The 27,215-nt window shown below is 31.8% G+C and overlaps 2 protein-coding genes across 2 annotated transcripts; one reads left to right on the plus strand and one right to left on the minus strand.

The window, feature by feature from the left end:
• Positions 1-3,152: 3,152 nt before the first annotated feature.
• On the plus strand, positions 3,153-7,469 carry LOC109806141 (uncharacterized). Its single transcript, XM_020368519.3, has 2 exons — positions 3,153-6,328; positions 6,727-7,469. The coding sequence occupies exons 1-2, from the start codon at positions 3,523-3,525 to the stop codon at positions 7,185-7,187; spliced, it is 3,267 nt and encodes a 1,088-aa protein (XP_020224108.1). The 5' UTR covers positions 3,153-3,522; the 3' UTR covers positions 7,188-7,469.
• A 13,093-nt stretch (positions 7,470-20,562) lies between these two features.
• Positions 20,563-23,873, minus strand: LOC109806038 (Thioredoxin superfamily protein). Its single transcript, XM_020368374.3, has 9 exons — positions 23,543-23,873; positions 23,359-23,424; positions 22,687-22,767; positions 22,527-22,580; positions 22,377-22,445; positions 21,560-21,622; positions 21,361-21,443; positions 20,917-20,982; positions 20,563-20,810 (listed from the first exon to the last, which is right to left on the minus strand). The coding sequence occupies exons 1-9, from the start codon at positions 23,771-23,773 to the stop codon at positions 20,768-20,770; spliced, it is 756 nt and encodes a 251-aa protein (XP_020223963.1). The 5' UTR covers positions 23,774-23,873; the 3' UTR covers positions 20,563-20,767.
• Between the last annotated feature and the right edge of the window lie 3,342 nt (positions 23,874-27,215).

The raw sequence follows: 27,215 nt of genomic DNA on the forward strand, positions 1-27,215 counted from the left end.
TCATCTTAAATGGTTATATATTAGTCACTACTATGAACTTATCACTTCTAACAAGCTAACCATAAAGCTAGCCGATGGTTATTGTAACACATAAGCTTAAATCTCTGGCAAACATAAAACAAATGATTACTAATAAAACACGCAAACCACTTATGCTTATGCAACATGCTTCAATCTACAAAACAAGTTTCTCCAAACTTCAAATTGGACAATCTACCTTGACATGGGCGAGAAATAAAGCTACTTAAGCACAACTCATAACTCTTTACCTCTAAAGAGCTCAAAGTTTGGGGGGCTTATGTACCACCCAGTTCAACCAGGCTAGGCTAGCCTTCTCTTACTCGTTCACACTAGGCCTTTAGCCCATCATCATAAAGTGAAATCATAGGTAGTTAATTCTTAATGACTAGTGGGATATCTCGACATTTTCTAGAATATTGTAATCAAACACATTATATTTACCTAACATATTTACTCATCAGGAAAAATATCTCTACTAATCAATAATAATATCTCTATGCAATCATTGGAATATATCTTCAAGATATCATACAACATCATCTGTAAACCTAGAGATAAGATCAATCACCTTTATATGAGGTACCATACATCATTCTATCATAATTTCATTCGTAACCTAAACTTCCCTCTAACTTGAGCATCAAAGTGTTTTTGTAGGTGTCCTCACTGCTGCAGATATTGGAATAACAAGGACATCATCTTATTGTCGAAGTACTTGTAAATTTTGATGAGAACAAAAAGTTTTGTATTTTTTTTGTAAACTTTTTAAAGAAACACTATAAAGTTGATAATAATTTTTTTAAATTGGAAGAAAAAAAAATCTTAAAATTCATTTTAATTTTTAAAAATTTTAACACTTATCAATTTCCTGTATTTACTAAATAGATAAATATATTGATTTTGAAAATTTTGTATGAAATTTGGGGCTCACTAAGGTCAAGACAAGTCTCAAGACTCTATGAACATTTATTGAAGTACTTATAGATTATTCACTAATAAATTTTTTATATCTAAAAGAATCAAATTCACATCTTTTTGGAATATGAATTTGTAAAGAAGGTTGAAATTTATATTATATATATAAAATCTATAGCATTTTTTGTTTCTTCCTTAGAGAAAAAAAAATGAGAAATTTGAAGGAAGGGGTAGAACTGCAGAAGAACTCATTGTGCAAAACAAAAATAATGATTGTAAAAATTAGTCACTAATATGTAGTTGTGGTTAGGGAATCAGTTGTCCCCACCTTCCAAATCCCCAGCTTATCCTAACCCCACATGATCCCTAAACAGATACCCAACTTGTTTTCATCCTCAAATCACTCAACATCTCCTTAAGTCCTCTGCTTCTGAAATATCATTTTCTGTCCTTCAATTTTTTCTCTCTGTCTGCTTTCTTCACATTAAAGTTCTCTTTGCTCTTCTCAACTATTATTTCCCAATATATCCCACACAGTAAAACACAAGGTCACCTAGCTATAGCCTGTAATAATTTAATTAATACTCATACTGATTTTCTCAATCCTCCTCTTGGACCAATCACAATCCCTGACCCACATATCTCTAGCTACATCCCACCATAGGGTATGGATCAAAAAACTACGCAATTAAATGAGGTGCACAGTTTTCATTTTCATGAAAATTTGATCTCATAAGCTATTAAAGGAATAATTGTCTTCAAAGAGTTAGATTTACATCACTATTAGTTGGAATGAGAAGGAGGTTTATGTGTTAGAATAAAGGCATACATACAGTGCACCAATATTTTCCCTTGAGAAGGTCATCGGCTGACTTTCATGATAAGGAACAACTTTATTAAATATAACATGATTTTGAGACCTCACCATGCATATATAACAGAAAAGGTTGAAGCTATGTGCTTTCTCTACTTTTCACTTATATATGTGTTCATCATTTTTTTATTAGGTGCCGCTTAGTCCATCTCAATACTTGGATTTTTATGCCAAATTAGATGTACCACCATTATGATGACTTGGGAAATTCGCAGCAACTCCTTTCATTTGCACCTAAAAGGAAAGGAATAGAATCGAAAATAGAACTCCTGTCATGTCCTTCACATGTGTATAAGAAGTTTCTCCATCTACCTTTACATGTGAAAGGGATATACTCAATGGAAGAGTAAGACTTACACTAGCAAATTTAACAAATTCAACTGATATTATTTCGATAATTATGCATGTTAAAGTTTTGTATAAATTGAATATTTATGGATATGTGATATTATAGCTGAAATTTATTTGTATTTTAAAAGGGATATTACATGTTAAAAAAAAATGTGTATCTAGAAATTCTGTCAATAACAAGTTGAGTTTTATAAAATTGTATAAAATACAATCAGAATAAAGAATTATGTTTCGTTATACTTCTATACAATTTTGAGGCACAGATTTATGGATTTCATTTTCTTCTGTGCATGTTGAATACATAACAGGGAAAGCAGATTAGACTTCAGACCACCACCTTGCAGGATTGCTAGTTAAATTTAGGTCTCAAAGTTTATCCACCATAAGAATGTTCTGTCAAACTATAATAACTTTTTCCTTCTCTATTGTCCAAATTGGTATCTCACTAGAAATGGCAGCACATGCACAGGACCCAGTAGACAGCAAAAAAGCCAATCCAGTCATTTTCCCAATGGATATTCTCTTGCATTAGGTCTTGTATATTGCTCCATTACGCTCTTCGGAATCTTGCATGAGAAATGTTGTTAGATCTCATAGAATAGAACTTTGGTGAATAAATTTTAGTTCTAGACTTTGTGGTGTATATTTGGACTCGTTTAATTTTGGATGAATAATTGTTACTTTCTAAAAACTCTAAAATAATTGTCAAACTAAAACATTTTTTTAATACCTCTTACAGCATCTCCAAAGGAACAACCATGATGGAGTTGTTTAACACACTTTTGGTGGGCCGCATAATGCCACGTAGGATTTAGGAACTTCAATAAGTTTTTCCTCACATAGTGCTATCCTAAAGAACTTAAAATGAATCATAAAATTAATTAACAATTCTTAAGAACTGTTGCTTGTATAAGCTACCTTTCATGTGGATTGTACCGGTGGTGAAACTACATAAGAACTAGTTCTTAAATTCAAGAATCCCATAGGCACCTCCAATTGAAGATTAGTTCGTTTATAGTAAGAAAGATTACTGCAAGGAAAGGTTAATACTTAATAGTATCACTACATAGCCAAGTGAAACTGAAAATCTTGTACTACCAAGTCTTGCTTATCCATCAGTCTGCTTAGTGCTTCTAATTTGTCTGTTTCTTTCTTCAACCTTTGCTCAAATTTCACCTCAAAAACAAAAGTGAAACAGTGTTTGAAGATTAAGGAACGGTCTACATCTTCATCAGTAACCTTAAATTGAGATAAGAGACTTTCAACATCCAACCGTGATGCTAAAGAGGGCATAGTAACTTTGAGAGACTAGTGCTGCTATGTTTGGATGAGATACAACAGTAGAAGAACACCACCTCATCATGTCAAGCAATGCCTTAACTCTTTTTATCTTGTTTCTTAATATCTCCGTGTGTCCAGCCATCTCTGCTCTGAACCAGGAAGGCCTCTCTCTACTTTCATGGCTTTCAACCTTAAACTTCTCCAACTCTGTTACTGCCTTTTCTTCATGGGATCCAACTCACAAAAATCCATGCACATGGGATTACATAACATGTTCCAAAGAAGGGTTTGTGTCAGAGATCATAATAACATCCATTGATCTACGTAGCAGCTTCCCCACACAGCTCCTTTCCTTTGGTCACCTTACCACTCTTGTCATCTCAAATGGAAATCTCACTGGTGGGATTCCAAGTTCAGTGGGAAACTTGTCCTCTTTGGTCACTTTGGACCTTAGCTTCAATGCTTTATCAGGAAGCATTCCAGAAGAAATAGGAATGCTTTCTGAGCTGAAGTTGTTATTATTGAATTCAAATTCCTTCCAGGGTGGAATTCCAACCACAATTGGAAACTGTTCAAAGCTTCAGCATCTGGCACTTTATGACAACCAGCTATCTGGTATGATACCTGGAGAAATAGGCCAGTTGAGGGCTCTTGAAACACTAAGAGCAGGAGGAAATCCTGGTATTCATGGAGAAATTCCAATGCAGATATCAGACTGCAAGGCTCTTGTTTTTCTGGGACTTGCAGTTACTGGGGTGTCTGGGGATATTCCACCAAGTATAGGAGAGCTTAATAATCTCAAGACACTTTCAATCTACACTGCACATCTCACAGGTCATATCCCAGCAGAGATTCAAAACTGTTCAGCCTTGGAGGATTTATTTCTGTATGAAAACCAGCTTCATGGAAATATTCCTTATGAATTGGGCTCCATGCATAGCCTCAAGAGGGTGTTGCTGTGGCAGAACAATTTAACTGGCACCATTCCAGAAAGTCTCGGGAACTGTACAAATCTCAAGGTGATAGATTTCTCTTTGAATTCTCTGAGTGGTCAGATACCTGTGACTCTGAGTAGTCTACTCTTATTGGAGGAGTTTCTTTTGTCTGATAATAATATTTATGGAGAAATACCTTCCTATATTGGCAACTTTTCCATCCTGAAACAACTTGAATTGGATAACAACAAATTCTCTTGGGGGATTCCACCTGTTATGGGGCAACTGAAGGAACTCACCCTCTTCTATGCCTGGCAGAATCAACTAAATGGAAGTATACCCACAGAACTATCCAACTGTGAGAAACTTGAAGCACTTGATCTTTCACACAATTTCCTCACTGGTTCCATTCCAAATTCACTCTTTCATCTAGGAAATTTGACTCAGTTGTTGCTGATATCAAACAGTCTTTCAGGTCAAATTCCAGCAGATATTGGCCGTTGCACCAGCTTGATCAGGTTACGGCTCGGATCAAACAACTTTACTGGTCAAATTCCACCAGAAATAGGTCTTTTGAGAAGTCTGACCTTTCTGGAATTGTCAAACAATCTACTCAGTGGAGATATTCCCTCTGAGATAGGTAACTGTGCTCACCTAGAATTGCTTGACTTGCACAGCAATGTGCTGCTAGGAACCATTCCTTCCTCCTTAAAATTCTTAGTTGGTCTTAATGTCTTGGATGTTTCTGCAAACAGAATAAGTGGAAGCATTCCTGAGAATTTGGGTAAGCTTACATCTCTTAATAAGTTGATTCTGAGCGGAAACCTTATCTCTGGTGTGATCCCTCAGACACTGGGGATGTGTAAGGATTTGCAGTTGCTGGATATAAGTAACAATAGGATCAATGGTTATATTCCTGAAGAGATTGGTCATTTGCAAGGATTAGATATCCTCTTGAACTTGAGTTGGAATTCTCTAACTGGCCCCATTCCAGAGACCTTCTCAAATCTCTCAAAATTATCCATCTTGGACCTCTCTCACAACAAGCTCACAGGCACACTCAGAGTACTGGAAAGTCTTGACAATCTTGTGTCTCTAAATGTCTCCTACAATAGCTTTTCTGGTTCTCTTCCTGATACAAAGTTTTTCCGGGATCTACCTGCTGCTGCATTTGCTGGTAACCCAGACCTTTGCATTAGCAACTGTTATGAAAGTGAAGATGGCCAAGGCATCAAGTCAATAAGAAATATTATTATCTACACTTTCCTTGGAGTTGTTTTAATTTCCATTTTCGTCACTTGTGGAGTAATTTTAACTCTCAGAATTCAAGGGGGTAACTTTGGGGGGAATTTTGATGAAGGTGGTGAAATGGAGTGGGCTTTCACTCCGTTCCAAAAACTAAACTTTTCCATCAATGACATTGTGACAAAGTTGTCAGAATCAAACATTGTTGGAAAGGGTTGTTCCGGAATTGTTTATCGCGTAGAGACTCCAATGAAACAGATTATTGCAGTGAAGAAGCTATGGCCAATAAAGAAAGAAGAGCCACCAGAAAGAGATCTGTTTGCTGCAGAAGTTCAGACCCTTGGATCAATAAGACACAAGAATATAGTGAGACTTTTAGGATGTTGTGACAATGGAAGAACTAGATTACTCTTGTTTGATTATATATGTAATGGAAGTTTGTTTGGATTACTCCATGAAAAGAGATTGTTCTTGGATTGGGATGCAAGGTATAAGATCATACTGGGAGCAGCTCATGGTTTAGAATATCTTCATCATGATTGTATCCCTCCAATTGTCCACAGGGACATTAAGGCCAACAACATCTTGGTAGGTCCACAATTCGAAGCTTTTATTGCAGATTTTGGCCTTGCAAAACTTGTGAGTTCGTCAGAGTGTTCAGGAGCCTCTCACACAGTTGCAGGTTCTTATGGATACATAGCTCCTGGTGAGTGTAAAAGCTTTGGTCATTCTAAGACTACAGTTCATTCTTGCAATGTCCGTTTGAGAAAACTTTCAGTCTTGCGTCATTGTTTTCTCATAAAGTCATTAAAAAATTAGTGCCTTTATACTTTAAGACATTCCTTCTCTCCCTCTCACTCCATCTTTTGGTACATTAAAAAATCTGTGCGTATAGACTTAAAAACATTCTCTCTTTTTTACATTTCTAAATCTGGTTGTTCTTTCCATAGCAGTTTCCTGAAACCATATTAGAATTAAGAACTATATGCTACTTTATTTTTTTTTATTCCTTTTTTGTATTCTATGTCCTTTTGGGTCACTTTCCCTACCTCTTTGTGACTTGCTGACTAGTGACTAATCACAATATTATCTGTCAAATTGCAGAATATGGATACAGTTTAAGGATCACAGAAAAGAGTGATGTGTACAGTTATGGTGTTGTTCTCCTTGAGGTCTTAACGGGAATGGAACCAACTGATAACAGGATTCCAGAGGGTGCCCACATTGTCACATGGGTTAGCAACGAAATCCAAGAGAAGAGAAGGGAATTTACATCTATCCTTGACCAGCAACTAGTATTGCAGAGTGGAACAAAAACCTCTGAGATGCTTCAGGTGCTAGGAGTGGCTCTCCTCTGTGTGAATCCATCACCAGATGAACGACCTTCTATGAAAGATGTAACAGCAATGCTCAAGGAGATCAAGCATGAAAATGATGATTTCGAGAAACCAAATTTTCTCCATAAAGGCATGGTTACCAATCCTAAAGCAGCGGTTCACTGTTCAAGTTTCTCCAGATCATGTGAACCTTTAATAATAGAATCAACATCTTCTTCCTCTTCATAGCCAATTAATATTTGATTACTAGATTTGTTAATTTCTTCTTTATTTTTCAAGTGACAATTTATTTGTATAGATTAGTATTATATGGATTTGAATCCATCTCTTTAGGAGTTATGGTCTTCTTAGAGAGAGAGACACAAATATAATTAGTTGATTATTGTTTAATAAAAAAAAAATGCCTCTCTCTATTTAACAGGACTGTAAGTCCATATCCTGTTACTGAAGAACAAGATATTATATCTTATTCCAATTCCACTATACAATTATGTTCTTTCTGTAGATAAACTCTTCAGATCAAAACAAGTAAGATAATGCCAGAAACTTGCTTCTTGAATGAGAATAGAACAACGTCCTTGGAATATGGCATCAAAATGTTACTTGTATTGCACTAAAATCCATGAAGAAAAAGCTTTAGGAGTTAGGACGTAGTCCCACTCACACAATCTAAGAACCTGCTTTTGCCGACATCTGTGGCAGAAGTAAACAAATTAATAGTGGTACCGTGCCTTAGACCTCAGGTTCAATTAATCTTGGCAATAAGAAGGGAGCTGAGTATACGAACATAGCTTTCAAGGGACTGAAGAGATGGGCCATTTAAAAGCAAGAGTTGACAGTGTCTTCTTTCCTGGCATAAGCCTCTAAAGCGCAAAATTATAGAGAGAAGAGAAGCACCTGGACCACAATCCTTCATAAATGTTCCCAACAATTATTTGTGTAAAGATAGAGATGGCTCGTGCCCCATGTTAGTGAAAATAAGTCTTGCTTTTATTCATGTGATAGCAGACCATCCTAGGCCCACAGATTGTTTCATACATCTTATCTCTCTGGTTACAATTAAGCAAGCAACCATCTACATTAAGTAATCACTATTTTTTCCATATAAGAAACAGTAACCTCTATAATAAGAAAGGTAATATATCTAGCTATTTTTCCCAAATAATAAAAGATACTGTACCTAGTTCAGTTCATGTAGAACAGCATTTCATAACGGTATGCTATTTAATTAGTTAGTTTACATCACCCAGTTTCAATAAATTTATTTCCAGAAGAAAAAAGATAAAAAGCAAAATGAATAAAACTTCTAATTAACATAAGAGCCTGACAGAATAAGCAATTTACCACGATGAACTATATAGGCTCTATACCATATTAGATTTTATTTTATAATCGATTGGTATTAAGTGATGATTTAGGACCTTCCAACAATTTTGACTCGTAAGAAAAGTTTAATTCGTACTAGTTTTTTATTTTCTTCTCTTATAATAACATAATTTTGAAAGCTTCCTCCTGTATATTTTCCAACACAAAACCCCGGTCTACCATTGGAAACAAACGAATTATTCCTGGATAGCAACATGCAGAAATATAGCATCCAAGAAATTTTACTCTCTATACTAATTATAATTTGCAGTAAGATAATATGAAAATGATAAAGGAGGAAATATAGAACTGCGTCATCAGCAACAAATAGAACAAAACAACTATGTCTGGAGGAAACAACAACGGGAGACAGTGAGAGGGAGACACAGAAGATTTCAAGAAACAAAAACACACAAGTATAAACTAACCCTACGTACATTACTTGTCTGGAAGAACTGAAGAACTAAGAAACAGTCAAATGATGAAACGATAATGACTAAGGTTCAAAGACAAGAGAATTTCAGAAGCCAACGCGTGAATGCTTCTAAACAAATTTTTTTCATTGTATTAAAGTGCCCTAATTAAGCAGCGGGAACAGACAATGATGTTCCTTTCACGTTCACTCCGGTATGCACGTGTGTAACTGTGCGCTACTTTTGAGTGCATATGCATCAAAATATATTCACTTTCTCTTCCATTTTACTACTATTTCATTTTTCTTTCTGTTTCTCTCTTCAAATCTTGTCACTTATTTGTTATATTTATTATTTTGTCTCTATTTTTCTATCTCTTTTCTTTTCATTTATGCACATCATTTCTGCTGAGTTCTAACTTAATTGATTGAGTAATATGTTATAAACTCTTGACATCCGGTTCCATTTGTCATATATTAAAAAAAAAGTACACACCTTCTTTGTAGATTTTATCATAACTTAATGTATTAATGCTTAGATATTTTTACATCTCATTTCTTTAAACTTTTAATCATATCACTACCATGGTTTTAATTTACGGTTGCGGTTGCGGTTATGGTTACTGTGGTTGTAGGTATTGCGAGTATTGTGATGCGAATTGTGATTGTTGTGATATGAAATTATTAATTATTTACACTAAATATAAAAAAAGTGTAATTATCGATATATATTTTATGTTTAAAGATTTATACATTTTTATTCCTTTTTTTAAACATTCTATTATTTTAATGAATAATTTAATTTATTTTAAAAATAATTTAAAAGTAAGAGAAACACAATAGTGGTTAGATTAATTTCCACTTAATATTTGTCATAATTTCTCAAAAGTAGATTGTCTCATTGATACATATAAAAAACTTAAAGGTACACACATTTAGGCAAATTTCAAATAGACAAGAAAGAAAAAAGGAAATGGTTTGACATAAAGTAATATGATTGCCCACAAGTTTCATTGTCATCAATTATCTGAGAAGCAATGCCACCCTCAGAGATGCATTTCACTACAAGGAAAAAATATGAATTTTTTTATTAATATTGTAAAACTATAAAAAGCATGAATTTTTTTCACAAGTAAAAAATTATATATAGTAAATTTTTAACTCACATGATACTTATTACCACGTAGTAGAGTGACGAGGATGATCATAGCCTCCACTCTCGCTTTGGTTATCCCCTTGTGTAGCTCCTTGTCCAAAAATATAATCAAAAAATTCACCACTTTGTTGTTGATAATAAATATCATTATAATTCATTGATGGTTGGTGGTATGAGGGAATTTGGTAACTTGCATATTAATTATTGTATACATTAAAATAAGGATGTTGATAAACTGATGGCGGATAGTACCCTTGACTACTTTCTGAAAAATCATCAATATTGAAGTCACTAAAACTTTGTTCAATATGAGAAGATGAAGAATCTTTACATGACACATTTTGTTTATTTTTTCCTCTTCTAACTTTTGAATTGTCTCTTCGATTATTACCTGAAAATGAATGATCATGAGGAATCATACCTGGCATAGAAGTAGTGAAATCAATTACCAGATTTTTGTCACGCCTATTATATGGAATCTCTTTATATGGATCATTTCATCTTTGTTCATCCTCACCATCATTTTCTTCACCTTCAATATCAACACCATCATCACCACTATTATTACTTGGTGGGCTTAAGTCACCACCATCATTATCACTATCTCCATCTTTCACATCTTCGTCATCTATATCAATTTGAGGCAACCACTCTGAATTTTGAACTCCATCTAAAAGTGGATTTTATCTTTCTTCTATCCATGGAGATAATGGATCATCTTCTCAAAATATATAATCAAGATTAATTGGATTGAAACTTGCTTCAATTTCTTCTTGACTTTTTCTCATTTGATATGCCTCATTTTCAATTGCATGTTGTAATGTGTAAAGACAAGTTTTTGCAACTTTCTGTACTTAAGTCTATTCCTTGTCTTTGTATGAATATAGCTAAACGTACTCCAGTTTCTTTCACAATTTGTGGTTGAAGTTGTTTGACTTAAAACTTTAATAGTCACACGTTGAAGTTCAGGAGAGCATGAACCAAACATCAACCACCATTCAGCTTTTTAAGAGATTAAGCAAAAAAATTTATTATTTATAAAAAATACATTTATTTATTGAGAAAGGAAGAAATTATATTTACCTGGATTCATTCTAGACCAAGCTCTTTGAGCTTGAGGTGTAGCAAATGTTTCACCCATGTCTTTAAACAATACCAACTATATAACGTTATATTATATAAGGTATCAATACATAGTTATATAACAATAATTTTAAAAAACAAAATATAATTATTTATTACTAACCGAGTTCAAAGCTTTAATTTGATCATCCATGTTTCTCTCCAATTTCATAATAACCTTTTAGGTCTCTCCAAATGTCTCTCGATATACAACAGATCCATGTTCAACTCCATATTGAAATTGTGGATTAAGAAAATAACCTAAAAAATAAATAGCTAATCAATATGTATCTATAATTGTATTAATGTATTACTTTATATAATAAAAGTAAAATTATAATGACATACTAGCAGAATGAAGATCAAATGCATGAATCTCCAACGTTTGTCAATTATTTCTTGGTATTGAGAATAATAACGAGAACTTTTTTGAATTGATTGTTTTGCTCGATAATTGCCTCATATATAAAACCCATTGTTGGTTTCTCATCACCATCAACTAGCCTCAAAACTTTTACTAAAGGCTCAAATACCTTCAATATTTCATTAACCTTGCTCCAAAAATCATTGTCAATAACAATTTTTCTTGCTTCAAATGTCAATTCATTTTTGTCTCTTTCAAATTTAGATCGTCTAAATTCTTCAAAGTTGAACATGTTCCTCAAGCCTTGCTTTTATTGCACAATTGCTTGAAGTTGTAAGAATTGCTTTGCAAACCGGGTAACACTAGGACGAATAATTTCTCTACATTCAGTGTATTTTTTCATGAGATTTACAATCCATGTGTGATTGTAGATAAAAGTTGTTAATTACTACTTTTGCATCACTTAATAACTTTTGCACATTCTTTTTTTTTTTTTGCCCTATATCCTCCAAACAATGTGTTGCACATGTAGTCCAATATAAATGTTGTCTCTTTTCCATCAACTTTTGACTAGCTACTTTAAGTGCTTTTTCATTATCTGTAACAATTTGAATTACAAATTCTTCTCCCACTTCGTCCACAACCTTATTCAATAACTAAAAGTATTAATCAGTATTTATAGTGTCAACACTATAAACATCAATAGATTTCAAGAAAATCGTTCCCTTACTACAATACACTAGAAAATTCATAATATGTGTATAATTTACACTATCTGTCGAACCATCACACATTATTGTTACTCCTTTTTCTTTCCATGTAGTTTTCAACTTGCTTATCCATTATTGCATGCTTTTATATTCAGCTTCTAAATACACATTAAAAACTTCATAAAGTGTAGGAAATTTAACTAATGGACCTACCTCAGCTACTGTAATAATCAAATTATGCAACCATGGAGAATTTGATAAATTCATAGGTAAGCGTTCATAAATTATAAACTTGCTTACCGCTTCTCTGAGCTTTTTCTTTAATGTTTTCATAAGACCCCCACCTATTTTTGGTTGTTTCATACTTTTACTTCTCACAAGATCCACATTTGTAGATCTTAAAGCAAAAGTAGCATCTTCTTGTCTTGAAGTTTGACTAAAACTCATGCGAGAGCTTCCACCTGATTCATAGATGTTATTAGATCCTCCTGTTTGTTGTTTGAATCGTTGTCTAACTTCCCACTCACATTGTGATCTAATGCTTTGTTGTGAAGTTATCCTCATCCCCTCATCACTATCTTCTTCATCATCTTCTCTTAATCGATATTCAAATTCTTCTTTTCTTTTTCTAAAGTCAATTTTCTTTTCTTTTTTATCTTTGAGAAGTTTCATTATATTCTCCCTAACAAATGATGTGACTCTTGGACAACCTGCTACTTGACCTTTATTATGTGCTATGTGTTGCTTCAATCTTGTAATTCCACCCCTTATTATTTTTTGACAAAGTTTACATTGGACATTGTTACAATTTCCTACTATACGTACTCCAAAATGCCATCCAATACTGTTGTTTGGAGCACCTTCTAGTCTTCCTATAGAAATTCTTCACTTGATGTCATTGTGTATATATATCTGTATAAAATTTTGAAAATATAATATCAATCAATAATTAAATTATATTTCAAACTTCAGAACAATGACTAATAAATTAACATAAAAAATAAAAATAAATATAAACAAGTTAATATTGATATACATATAATTAGGCTAAACATATTATTATATATAAAAATATCACAAAATATTCTAATAATCATTCACATGTATTATAAAAATAATAATAATCTAATGTAAAATTAAAATATTAATAATTTATCTTTATTAATATTATAATTAATATTAATCATGTTCATATATTTTAAATATAAAAATATTGATCTAATGATTCTAATCTAAGTATTTATAAATATTAATTATTTACATATATTATAAATAAAGATAAATTTCAAATTTCAAATTTCAAATTTTAAATCTTTGCCACAACCCAACATAATACTGGAGATTCATGTTATTAAGCCCACGACCCACCATTTGAAATTGTAAATTAGAAACTTTGCCAACAGCCCATATAATATGGAGATTCACATGTCTAATTGTGTAAGGAAAATTAATATGAAGATTTCTCATTAAAGGCCACAAGGCTCAAAGGCCCCAAAACGTGCCAAATCCACATTTCATTCTAATCTATTTTCATGCCACATTACCATTGATTGCAGGTTTGCAGCACTCATTAAAAAATTATATTAAAATAATTGGCTAGGTCTCCATTCGTATGGGTTGATGGCACCGTTAACCCCAAATTCCAGATTCACCACTACAGCACAACCAAAATCAAGTGATTCAAGCCAAAATCATAGATTCATCACCATTCACCGCGGAACCAGTGGATTTGAGAGTGTGACACTAGCAACAACACCGGCAAGGCGACATCAACGACAAAAACACACAAAGAGAATAGAGGTAAGAGGCAGAAAACTTATAATTAACAAGCAAGCTTCCTACTTGGTATAGATACAAAGGATTATCTACATTCTAGAGTTTTAAATGAAAGTGAGTTACTGACTTTCCTACCTTCAAAGTTCTATATTATTGTTTTTCACCTTTTAAGTCATTTTAAAGTTTCAACCGACATTATTGATCTGAATTTTGAGACGATTCTCTGTTCTCTTTGAAATGATTCTTCAAAGTTACTTTAAAAAAAAGTTACTTTTTTAAAACAATTCTCTGTTCCAACCTTCAATTTGTCGTATTGCGGATTCATAACGGAGGTGTTTCAGACGCAACACCGTTACATTGCAGAAAAATGTGTGATTTATGATCTCACCGCAATTGCGGTCCGATGTCATTGCGGACAAGGCCGCAACCGCAATATTGCGGCCGCAATGTGTGATGCGGTCCACAATTTAAAACATTGTTTCCTACCCATTACAAGTGGATAGAAATGTCAATTTTATGTTTATTGTACACTAAGTTGGTCCTATAATATACATCGGCTCCTGTATAGTCTAAGTTGGTCATCATTACAAAAATAAAATTATAGTTTCGATCATAATTTAATGTTCAAAGTAAATATTGAATTTCAATCTTTAGTTAGTTAACAAGTAAATTATACGTCAATTCCTGTATAGTTTAAGTCGGTCCTTACAAAAATAAATTAAATGATACTTTTTAACATAATTTAATGTTCAAAGTAAATATTGAACCTCAATCTTTAGTTAGTTAACAAGTATAAATGTCAAATTACTTAACCTACTAACCTTTGGTTATGTATGTTGCTTTTGATCATACACAAATGCATTAAAACTTCCATATTTTCATATCTCATTTATTTACATCCCTATGTTTACATGTTATGATTTATGAGTGAAAGAAACAATTTCTCTTTCTCAACTTACAACCATAAGTGATGAATGTAGAAATTTTAGATCATAGAGACAATACTTATACGTAAATTTATAACATTAAAAATATTAAATATAACTTTTAAAAGTATAAATATGCATCATAATTATTCTTTACCGGTATCTTTGAGAGAGTTGATTTAGTGAGGAATGAAGAAGAAAGGGATTGTTAGATCAAAAGACAATCTTGAATTCTTTAATATATAAGTTTTTAATATAAAAAAACTCAAACGTTTTATAAGAGAAAATTTTTTCATACTATAAAATAATAATAATAAACTATTTATTATTTTGACATTAAGTCTTTCACTATAACATGAATAGTAATAGAGGATCGATTATTTTGACATTAAGTCTCTTTGATGAATTACTTCATCTATAAGATAAAAATATTTAATATATATCATTTATAATTTTTGATAAACAAATCATTTTTTCTATGTTATTCCTTAACAAATCGAAAGAAATAAAAATTTTCTTTGGTACTTGCATGACAAAAGGAACAGAAACATATTTTGCATCAAAGAAAGGACAAATAAATCTCTTGAATCATGCAAAGTCTCATAAAAAAGTTGCTTCTAACTAATACACACAACAATTTCTCTATTTTGATATCTTAAAGGTGAGAAGTAGCTTCCTTGATTAAATAAGAAATGACAATTTGGTGAAACGCATTTATTAAACACATTTAATGCACCAAACAAACACTTCCTTCCACAAGGAACAAAAATGAAAACAGATGAATCAAACCTATGAGAAAGGCTCAAGGATTTATGATGGTCATCTTCATAAAAAACTTAGATAAAGAAACTTGAAGGTTAAAAAAAATGGAGAACAACAAATGTAAAATTTATATGCATTCTTTTTGTTAAAAACTTTGTATTTAATTGAGTGTATCACGTTTTGATAGTAAGACAAAACAATAAAGTGATTTTCAAACTTTAACTTTGTATTATTGTTTTGAGATTGAAGAGACTTAACTGTAAAAAAAAATATTTGGTTGTTGAAGTCTGGAGAAACTTTGTGTTCAAAAAATACTTTTGTAGTTGCTTGAAGAGACAAATTAAAGAAAATTTAAGCCAAAAATGACTTGTAAAAGAATACTTGTATATTTGTAAAAGATAATGGAACTTGATTGAGTTAATCAAGAATTGGACGTAGTCTCGGTGGTTGAGATGAACCATTATAAAAATAGTGTTCTTTTCTCTTAACTCTTCGTTTGCACTTGTAAGACTTTGTAACCATTTCGTTGTTTAAAAAATGTTGAGTATTTTTATTGACATTATTCTAGTATCTTTCTTTTCTTCTCAGGGATCGATTATCAAAAAATAAAAAAATAAAAAAAAAGCATGTGTTTGGAGGAGAATATTTAAGTTGGTTTGAAAGGATATTGTGGTGAGGTCCATGTGGATTTAATTTCAATCTCCTATAGGTGAATTTGGGTGGAATTTTCCATAAAAAAAAAATTCATTGACAAGATTACCCATACACCATAATCTAAATGTATATTGGAAAATAATTAGTAAAATGTAACAACCCGTCAGGTCTCACACAATCTATAGTGTTAGGGGGAAACATAATAATACATTTTCCATACCATACATAATGCATAAAAATAAAACATCTCCATTAAACAGTTGTGTACATGATGAGAAACAACGACTAAACATGATTTGTTCCTCAACTATGTCTCGACCAAAAAATCTTCAATTGTGTCTCGACCAAAAGTCCGCTTTCCCGCCACAACATCACTTAAACCTGATCTTCTCTCATACAAAGGCATGGTCATCGCAGTCCCAACCATAAGGGAAACATGCTAGGGTAAGCTCATAGCAATAATCATCATCAAATAGCATCAACATATAATAAACACCAATAGAATAAGTCATTCATCTTTTATCTTTCAACTTGAAGCGACAACAACACATACAACAATAGCTATACAACATCAACTATTACTAACAACATTTTCAACACATCCAACAGGAAATACAACTTAAATGCAACAACATAGGCAACATCAACTAATGTGTTGTCACACATATACAATTACGAGATCTCCAACAACTGAGATTGAGTAGTCTAGGTGGCATAAACCCTACCGAATCCAACGTTTAAACTATCTCAACTAGGTCAGGTATAAGGCATCGTTAGGAACTCTAAGAGAACCAGGTGTAGACAATAATAGGCGATTGCTTAGGTGTGCCACTCAGACTTAGAGGTCCAGTACTACTATCAGGGCAGAAGGGTTTGAGTGTGGGCTTACCACGGCTTTGGCTTGCATCACCAATCCACATATGGAGTTAGCCCACCCACTACCCTCCAAGTACGGCGCACCCTCCAGTACCTAGTCAAAGACTATATCTCTAATTAGATACCTTACTCAAATTGATCATTCAACCATGACATGGATCAACTACTTTCATGCCACTCACACAGTACTAAGGGATTCAACTTTAAAAACAACTTTTAACTTATCACCTTAATACTATGTATCTTAACATAGGACATATGTCTTAGCCATATATCCCCAACTTTACAACAATAGTCATCTTGGTACAACTTTACAACAATAGACAACATAACATCAACTTGAATAGACTACTTGAGCAACTATAGGCATCATATAATCCACTTGTCAACAATAGGCAACTTGCAACTTTTTCACATACATCACAATACAACTTTACAACTTATAAACAACTTTAACAACATAACAACTTATAACTCTAAAACAACTATCATATAGTTTTTCAACTTCACAACTAAAAATCAACTTACAACATATAATCAACTTGAATTTACAACTTGAATAACTTTAATATACATTTTAACCTTTAAAAGTAAGGAATTCAAGAAGAAAATTCTCAAACAAAGTCAATCACACCCGTGACTCACCAGTCACACCTGTGACTCACTCTATCTTAGCAATATTATGAAGCCCGAGGAGATCATGGCCACTGTGACTCAGCAGTCACGTCCGTGACTCTTCCAAAAAAATTCGAAAAGAAAATCCCACTTCAATTTTTCCTCAAATCTTGTATTTTCAACTTTTCCCAACCCATGCAACCAGTGTTTCAACAATTATAGCAACAATACACATCCAAAATAGCTAAAATCCTCCACATGCAACAACAAAATCATCTCAAATCATCAATTTTCTACTTTCATTTAATACCCATTTCCAACCTTCAGCCACTAGAATCCAACCCACACCCAAAGACTCAACCAATTCAAGGAAAACAAGGAAATGGAGCTTCCCTAACCTTGAATCCGTAAACTCCGAGGTTTCGAGATTCGTAAAGGAAGAAAATGAGGAGAAGAAACAAGATCAACTCCAAGCTACCACGGATAGAGAAGAAGAATGAGAAACTCTGAAGAACAAGAAGAAGAAGAAAAAGAATAAGCCAGCAACTTCACTCTCCTCCCCCTTGCCCCACTCTTCAGCCTTGTGAAAGATAAGGAAAATAAAGAAGTTTAGAAGAATGAAGGTAGTGGGAAGAAGAAAAGAAAGAAAAAGGCTCAAGTATTACATAAAAGGTGAAAATGTAATTGTCTAAATAATTTATTGTTACATAAAAATCTAACTATATAAAATACAATTTTAAAATACTGATTTCTCTCTATTTTTCACCTAATTCCACTCTATTAAACAAGTACAAATTTCAATCTATTTCCTAACAAATCAATAATCACCTATTTTCTTCCGCTTCCTCCAATCCTTCTCCCTCCCCCAAGCAAAGCATACGAGTTTCATATTTGCCCCTACAACTAGAATGAAAATAGGTTAGGTCAAGCAAGGTTTTTTTAAATTTGGTCTAACCTTCATTAAAAATATATAGTCTAAATCTAACTTGTTTGTATGTCATAAGTATTTATTAACATCTCTAACTTACATAAAAGTTTGGTCTATTTAAATGCTTACTTTGTATATTTAGCACTAAGACTATAGTAAATGTTAAGTTTTATAAAAATTGAGTCTAATTTATTTATATAATATCATCATATTTTTAATGTCTAATATAAAATTTATAATTTAAAGGTATATTTTGGAATGAGATATGTAGGACATAAATTTAACGGTACATTTGTTAGTTTTTAATTATCAAATTTTAATTTAATTTAATTTTTTAAAACATATATTATATATAATATAATATATGTATATTAAAAGAAAGTTAGTGGGGAAAACTGTCCCGAGTCATGCACATTGATACGTCCATACACGTGTGGTGCAAGAATAGTGGGTAAAAAATATATAATCAACGAATCATTTTTGAATGCCTTGTTGAAATAGCATACCTTTTGCTCCTTTTAAATCTGGATCCAGAGAATTCCCGAGGAAAGTTGAGCAAAAGACCTAGAAGCCTAAACTTTCTGGTTTAAAACCTTCAGTATTAACGTTGTGTTTGGATAAATTTTTCACAAGAGAAAAATATAAGATAAAATGAGTTAAATTATATTAACTTCTGCTGTTAATTTTTATAAAAACTCTTTATTTCAATTCCCCAAAATGGGGAAGCTCAATATATTTTTTTTATGTTTTAATTTTATGAAAAAGCTTATCTAATCGGTACCTTGAGTAATAAAGGTAAAAGTTTGAAAATTACTGGTAAAGAAAGTTTTTTCCAGCAAAGGTGGGAAATATATAACGCTTGAACAGCAAAAATAGGGTAACCAATATTAGTGAGAGGGAAGTTATTCTAAAAAGAACAGGTGGAGCAGAATATATTGGTACATTTTTGGGGTCCATCGTCCCTAGCTTCGTACTTTAAAGTTACTTGTTTCGCCATATTAAAATGATTAGGCCATTTACGTTGAAAGAACTTGACCATGTCATAATGGTCTTTAGCAAGCTGGGAACTTGAAAATATCAATTATGAGACGAATCACACGGACCCCCCATCATCATTTTTCAATTATGTGTTTACAGAGAAGTACATAACCCGAGCTATTTGTTTGCCATATACCAAAATAGTGTAATACAAAAAAACTAGAGGGGTTGCGGGAGAGGCAACAAACATGAGAGGATGTTAGTGTGATTTAATCTTGTATTGTATTTATATTTTTAGAGTTTTATTTTCATATTTTATTAATGTTAAAGATTTTTATATTGTCTATTAATAAAAAAATTACCCAAATATGAGAATAATCAATATCAAATTCCACATACTAGAAAATATCACAAGTAGTTTATCAGAAAAGGAAATATAATAAGTTTGATTATATTTCCCAAAGGATTGTACTGCAAAACAAATTCCATTGTTATTACAACTGCAATATAAGAAACAAAGAACAGAATGAATGCTATATCAATATATTGAAAGGAAATTTGTGATTAATATACAGCTAGGTACATGAATTCTCTCTGATGAGATTTTCACCGGAACTTTCTCAAGTGAAAATCCACACTATCAAAATCTCATGTAACCGAAAGTTGTTTACACAAGTGATTCGAGATTTAATCTCTTTAGTTAAAGATTAAAAATTTAATTCTCGTTTTAGGCATAAAGTTACCACTAGAAGTAGTACTTTACTCTTAAAGTACACCCTTAAAATACGTAAGTTTAGTTAGAAGAAATTATAACTTCTAGTTATACCAACTAAAAGATTCATGTCCCCCTTTCTATATTAGTTTAAATCTCTCTCTCTCTTGGTTTTTAATTCAAGATTGAGATTTCACTAAACAGAAATGTCACATGTGGGATGCAAACTTAGTGACATGCCAGCAACTATAAGAAACACAAATAACAACACTTCCTTGCAAGTCACACTTACGAAATTCTAGGTAAACAGGAACATTGAATGGAAAGAAAATTATAAACAGGTGTAAGATTCTAACATGGCTAGTGACATTAACCTAAACATAGAAAACCTGAAAAAGAAACATTAACTCGTTGATTAACATATTTTGAACAAGATAATTACAGCTTATCGATCAAAACTCCTTCCTTGGGTGCCACTTTATGCTGCATCCAACACTTCAAACAAATAGAAAAACAATGACCTTAAACATGTGAATATAACTGAGATCTAAACTTGAAAGATTCTCAAACAATTTAAAGGAGAAGAATATGTACAAAGTACCTAGCTTTTTGCTCTGATGGTACCTCTTGGCCACTAAGAACACGATCTATTGCCAAGCTCAAGTCTCTTTATATAGAAAATCAAATGGGTACTTGTTAGGATATATAATAAAGGGAATTAGAATAGTTATTAGTTAGAAAGATATCATGGGCTAGGCCCATCACATCTATAAATAGGAGGTTACTTGGTAGAGGGGAGGATTCAGATTTGTTCACATTTGTAAATTGAGCATTAGCTCTTTGTGAAAGGAGAAATCCTTTGTGAAGGGGAAACCCTTGGAGGAGATATTTCTCTCCTATTTTTTGTTCTTTTCAAACATATTCAATAAAATCTTTCTTTTCTTTCTCTTTCCTAATTCTTGGTTCCTAACAGTACTACTGTCAGGAAATTAAAATTTTCAAATAATTGTTCAATGCTCTATCTAGTTCAACATAAGAAACCAACCTTCCAGTGACTGGTACATTATTTCTTGGCCGTGAATCATCAAACTGACCATGATAAACAAGCTCAAATGGCCTTCGACCATCCTGTTATTAATTGATAGAAATATGATATTCACTGACATTTGAGGGTTTATTTTAATCCCAAATCAAAGTCACACTGATCAATGTGCAATACACCGAACTATGTCGGTTGTAATTACCTTTTTGAAAAGGTAAAACTCTGGAGTACAAACAGCTCCAAAATCCCGCGCAACATTCTGTGACTGCATAAAAATAAAAATAAAAAAAATCAAATATCAGTGTTTTACCAAATTGCAGACAGAAATAACATCATTTCTTGTTGGTCGATTTCAATTAATCCCATCAGCCAAAAAAGTTATCTGCTGCAAAGATTCAATTCCATTTGTTATTGCTATCAGAAAAGAGCTTCCAGTTTCAGGATAAATATGTTATTGTGGTTTGGAAAATGCAGAACTTATAAACCATTTTGAAATGAACATAGGGATAATAATAAATTTTATAGATATTCCATATCTATTTATAATCCTGACAATCATACCGCATTAGTTGCCAATTCAATAATTCAATAATGAACCAATGTTTGACTGCCACCTAAGAAGTCAAAGCCTACAGCTTCCCCCGCCCCCTCTCCTTTTCATGTAAGATTTTATACCTCTATATTGACATGTTTTATTAAGGAGAAACAATTACTATTATTGACCTCTTTTTCTGTGATTCTTATGGATTTTGAGTTTTAATGATAGAGTTTGGAAAACTGTTTAACATGATTTTCTATATTAGATTACAGAAGTCTCATCATACTAGTATCAACACCCACAGTACATGCAAAAAAGATCGATGCAATGTTACTGCAAACAAAAGGAGACCATAAAAGGATGATTTTCATCACTGATCAGATAATAAATATACAATTAGATATGCATAGCTACCTACCCATCAGCACATCTAATAAAACATGTGAATAAACAAAACAAGTTAAGATTTACTAAAGCATACCTCATCATATAGGTATGGGAAAGGATAGTCAAACAATTTAGCATCTTCTGCCATGAATTCTGGACCATCCTGTGAGGCACAATTCCAAGTTGCACAATTCATTCAACACTTTCAATGTAGCTTTATTCCAGGATATGAAGTTAGTAGAACCTGGGGGTGCGTGGCTACAGAATTTGAAGATATAGCAATGACAGCAAGTCCTTTCTGTATAAAGAGGAGGGAATATTCTTATAATGGATTTCACTTATGCAAGTTCAACCTGCTACTGAAGAAAGAAATATATTTCTTCCAGGGCAATTGTTTTGGCTACCTTCATATAGAACTTTGTAAGCTTTACAATGTCTTTTTGAAGGTGCTTAACGAATGGACAGTGGTTGCATATAAACATAACCTGCATGAATACAAAAAAGAGGGAGGCGAAACAAGAATTTTCACAACTGAGCAGGGAAATACATCACATTGTCACTAAGCAACTAGACAAAGGTCATACTTAGAATTTCCACAACACTCATGCTTTATGCGTCACAATTCATAAGGAAAACCACCAGAACATTTCATAAAACTTAGCCACAAAACGGTTTCTCTCAATTTTCGGCGGTTATGCGACAGGAACTAAATAGCTTATATAAATGAAGACATCAGAATCTCATAATTAATCAGACAGGAAATATAAAACTTGCATGGAAATGCTACCACTTTGGAAAAATTGGCAGCTGGTATTCTGCAATATCTACTATAATTAATCTCATAATTACTAGCTGGTATTATGCAATATCTACTATAATGAATTACTGTACGAATATAAAACTTGCATGGAAATGCTACCACTTTGACAATTAGCAGCCAAATGAACTCTTTCCAATTATATACTCAAGGCTCCAAACGTAACATAAGAAAATTGAACAATTAGTGAACTATGCAAAACAAACAAAGTTGAAAAAAAAAAAAAAACATAAATAATGAAGAATAAGTGTCATCCTACCAGTAAAGCTGGATATGATTCAAAATCTTCCAATGTCCAAAGCTTTCCAGTAAGTGGCTCCGGAAGCTAATTCAATTTCAATACATCCATTAAAAACAAGTAACTATTCCACGTTTCAAAGAAGATAATTAACAAAAAAAAAAAAAAAAAAAAAAAAAAAAGGTGGAATGGTGAAGGTAAAAACCTGAAATTGTGGGGCCCTGAAGCCCAAGGTAACACCTTTGGACTCAATTCTTGCAGCCCGAACAAGGAGCCTTGTTGGGGATGAATTTGTGTTGCGTTGCAAGCGTAGAGGATGAAAAGCCAGTTTGGAAACAGAGCATGCTTGTGAGAGTGAGAAGCGAGTTGCAGAAGAACCTAACTGCAGAAAAGGTGACCCAATTGAAGACACTTTGAGTCTCAATCTCAATGTCATTGCTGTGTTACTCCAACGTTCATCTCAACCTCAATTTTCCATCTTCAATATCATCCTTTTCTTCATCACTCTTGGTTCTTTTCTGGTCTTCGTTTGAGTTTTTTTTGGGGTCGTTCTGGTCCATGTAACCGCGCTTAATGGATGTAGGCCCAATTATTGAAGCCCAATTATTAGAGTCCAAATCAAATAAAAAATTCGGCTAAATTATATTTTTGTGTTTTGTCTTATTTTTAAAAATTATTTTGTTTTTTAATCTTTTAAATATTTAATTTGATATTTTAAATTTGAATGAATTTGATTCTTTTGAAATAATTATTATTTTGAGACATGATTATGAATTATTCTTTGATCGATTAAAAATGTAAAATTTGACATTATATTATTTGCATGAAAATTATGAAATACAATTGATATTCAAACTCAAAAAAATTATAAACATAGTAAAATTTGATTGAAAAAATTTTGTTTTTTTTAAAAAAAGAAAGATCACTTGCTCATTGGAATCATTTTTCCAGGATTTTTTTTAATAAGTCAATGAGCATGTGTTGCTGGGATAACAGGAAAATTTCTCAGTTATAAATATTATTGTGTAAGTTGCATTGATTAAATTAAGATAATATAAATTAATTTTGAGAAAAGAACATCGATAGAGAAATGAGACTCAAACGATTAAAGGGAGACAAAAGATAAATGTATTTTGTCGATGTCATTATGACAAAGGAAAGAAAAAAGTAACCCCAAGCGTGTGGTTCAGCGGTCCACGCTTAAGCAAGGTCAGGAGTTCGAATCCTGCCTTGTGTATGCAGTCGCGTTAAATCTTAGGGCCAGCTATCTCACCCTTTGAAGTGCCTCCAACGTTAAAAGGGTGAAAATAAAGGTGGGAAAGTATTTAGATAAGCCTATTTGAAAGAGAAAAAGAAGTTTCATTTAATAAAAGTAGGGTAGTTTTTATTATTGTTATTATAAATTATGTACATATTATTTTAATTTCTTATTATTGGATCGACTCTAGTAATTTAAAAATAATAGTTCTTTCATTCTAATTAGCTTGATATTGTTTTTTTTTCTTTCTTTTAAGTCTAAAATTTTCATATTATAGTATAACATAAAATAGAATATGTGTTTTATTTTAATAATAACTAATCCAATATTTATTTATTTAATTATGATATACAATATATAATTAATCGATAATATTTATAAGAAAATTGTTACGATAAACTAAAATTAAACTAAAAAAAAGTGAAACCATATGAAATAATTAAAAGATAAAATTTATATACATTTTCTTAAGTGGTTCTACTTTATTTTAATTTGATAATCTACCTAACGAGAATATCTAATTAAATATCGATATAAATTATTAAAATGAAACTTCAATTCTAATCATAAAATAATATTAACAAAACATGAAAATTAGTTTATGACTAAAAATCAATCCATGGCACATGCCACAACACAACAACCGCATATAAATAAGGGAAAGAACATAAAATTAGATACGAGGTTGGTTCCTCGAATTTACTAATATAATAACGGAAGGCCGGACCACAGTTTGTACTTTGGAACTACACATGAAAATTAAAATGATAATAAAATAAACTATCTATATAAATATCATTATTGTAATACTATGTTTCATTAATTGATTATTTAATTTTATTAATTAAAGGATTTATGTTGATATGTTGTTTTAATTTATAAAATTTTAAAGGAGAATTACGAAAAATATTTTTTACTTTTCTTGAAATCTTAAATGGGGATTCTGATTTTACATATTTGGTAGCTATTTAAAAAAGTTTAGAAATATAATTTTTAGAAACTCTTTTTTATCATATTTTCTCATAAAAACATTCCTATGAGAAGATAAGAGTCTATCTTTCTCAAATTAGGGAAAAAAATTAATACATATAAAAAGATCACAATATCTTTTTTTTTTTAAATAAGATTTGTCTTTTTTTCTCTTTCTATTTTTCTTTTTTCCTCCCTTTCTCTCTCTCTCTCTCTCTCACTCTCACTCCCCATGATCTCTTCCTCTCTCTCTCTCTCTCTCTCTCTCTCTCTCTCTCTCTCTCTTTCTATTTCTCTTTCTCCCTCTCCATTTGTCTCTCTCACTCTCATTCTCACTCCCTTTTTTTCCTCTTTCTCTCCCATCACACTTTCTCTCACATCTCTATTTTTTTGTCTCTTTCTTGTATTTTATTATTTATTGACCTTATCAATTTTAATAATATTATTAAATGTTTTTTTTTACAATTTTATAGTATTTGTTAACACTTATTCATTTATTTATTTTATTTGAATGAAATAAATAATATATTTTTATCCTTCTTAATTATTATGTAACATTTTTCTTTGTTATTTCTTATGTTTTTTTGTATTTAAATAATTTAAACTATAAGTTTTCAATTTTTTAAAAATAATTTAATGTCATATTAGTAATAAGATTTGAGTAAATAAATTTATCTAATGAGTTTATTTTAATAAAGAATATTTTTTATAAAATGTATTTATATAACTAGGAATATAGTATTATAACTAAACATGAAAATCTTTAATTCTTGAGAATCATATATGAATATTCCCATGAACCTTTATGAGTAACTAAATATATTTTAACTATTCTTAGGAATCATGATTCTCAAGATTTGTAACTCCTAAGAATCACGATTTCTAGGTATGAAAAAACTTTTCCTCTACCAAACGTCGTTTATATAAAGTTTTCTTAAAGGCTTAAACTTCATAAGTTCATTCCTTCAGAAAACTAAAGAGAAGTTTTAGAGAAATGAACTTTGGAGCCAAAAGAGTCATTTTCTTCTTCTAACTCCATAGAAGCATCTCAATTCTTCCTTTAGAAAAAACTTTTCCTCTACCAAACACCCTCTAAGGATAAAGGAATTCTTAGGAGTTTAGTTATTTGAGGATTATTTTGTATTGAAGTTAAAGTTGACCAAGTTTAGGAGAAGGTATATAAGGTTTCCTTAAAGCCTTAAACTCCATAAGTTCATTCTTTCAAAAAACTAAAGAGAAGTTTTAGAGAAATGAGCTTTGGAGCCAAAAGAGTCATTTTCTTCTTCTAACTCCATAAAAGTGTCTCAATTCTTCCTTGTAGCAAAGTTATGGTGCTCAATTGGAGATCCAAAGCTAGGAAGCTAAGAATCAAAGGTCAATGTTGTCGTATGATGAACTCATGGGAAACCTCCATTTTTCCCTCTTTTTCTATTGTTTATAGGAGATTCGAGATAAGGAAAACTTGTTGTTTAACTTTCTAAGATGAATATGTTGATTTGTTATGTTGAATTCATGCTTGAAACATGATTCGTGTTGATTTTGAAGAGTAAGACTCTAAGTGTTATATTTTGGAATTTCTTGTTGATTGGAAGAAATTTATGATCTTATATCTTTTTGTTGATGCATATTGTTCCTTTTGATGAATTTGAGT

This window comes from Cajanus cajan, chromosome 6 (genome assembly GCF_000230855.2).
Source record: "Cajanus cajan strain Asha chromosome 6, NIPB_CcT2T_4, whole genome shotgun sequence".
Lineage (NCBI taxonomy): Eukaryota > Viridiplantae > Streptophyta > Magnoliopsida > Fabales > Fabaceae > Cajanus > Cajanus cajan.

Coding starts and splice junctions, on each gene's coding strand:
- LOC109806141 (XM_020368519.3), top strand. CDS start 3,523: ATGTCAAGCAATGCCTTAACTCTTTTTATCTTGTTTCTTAATATCTCC. Junction 6,329..6,726: donor TTATGGATACATAGCTCCTG/GTGAGTGTAAAA, acceptor GTCAAATTGCAG/AATATGGATACAGTTTAAGG.
- LOC109806038 (XM_020368374.3), bottom strand. CDS start 23,773: ATGACATTGAGATTGAGACTCAAAGTGTCTTCAATTGGGTCACCTTTT. Junction 22,581..22,686: donor TTACAAAGTTCTATATGAAG/GTAGCCAAAACA, acceptor CTCTTTATACAG/AAAGGACTTGCTGTCATTGC. Junction 21,623..22,376: donor TCCCATACCTATATGATGAG/GTATGCTTTAGT, acceptor ATTTTTATGCAG/TCACAGAATGTTGCGCGGGA.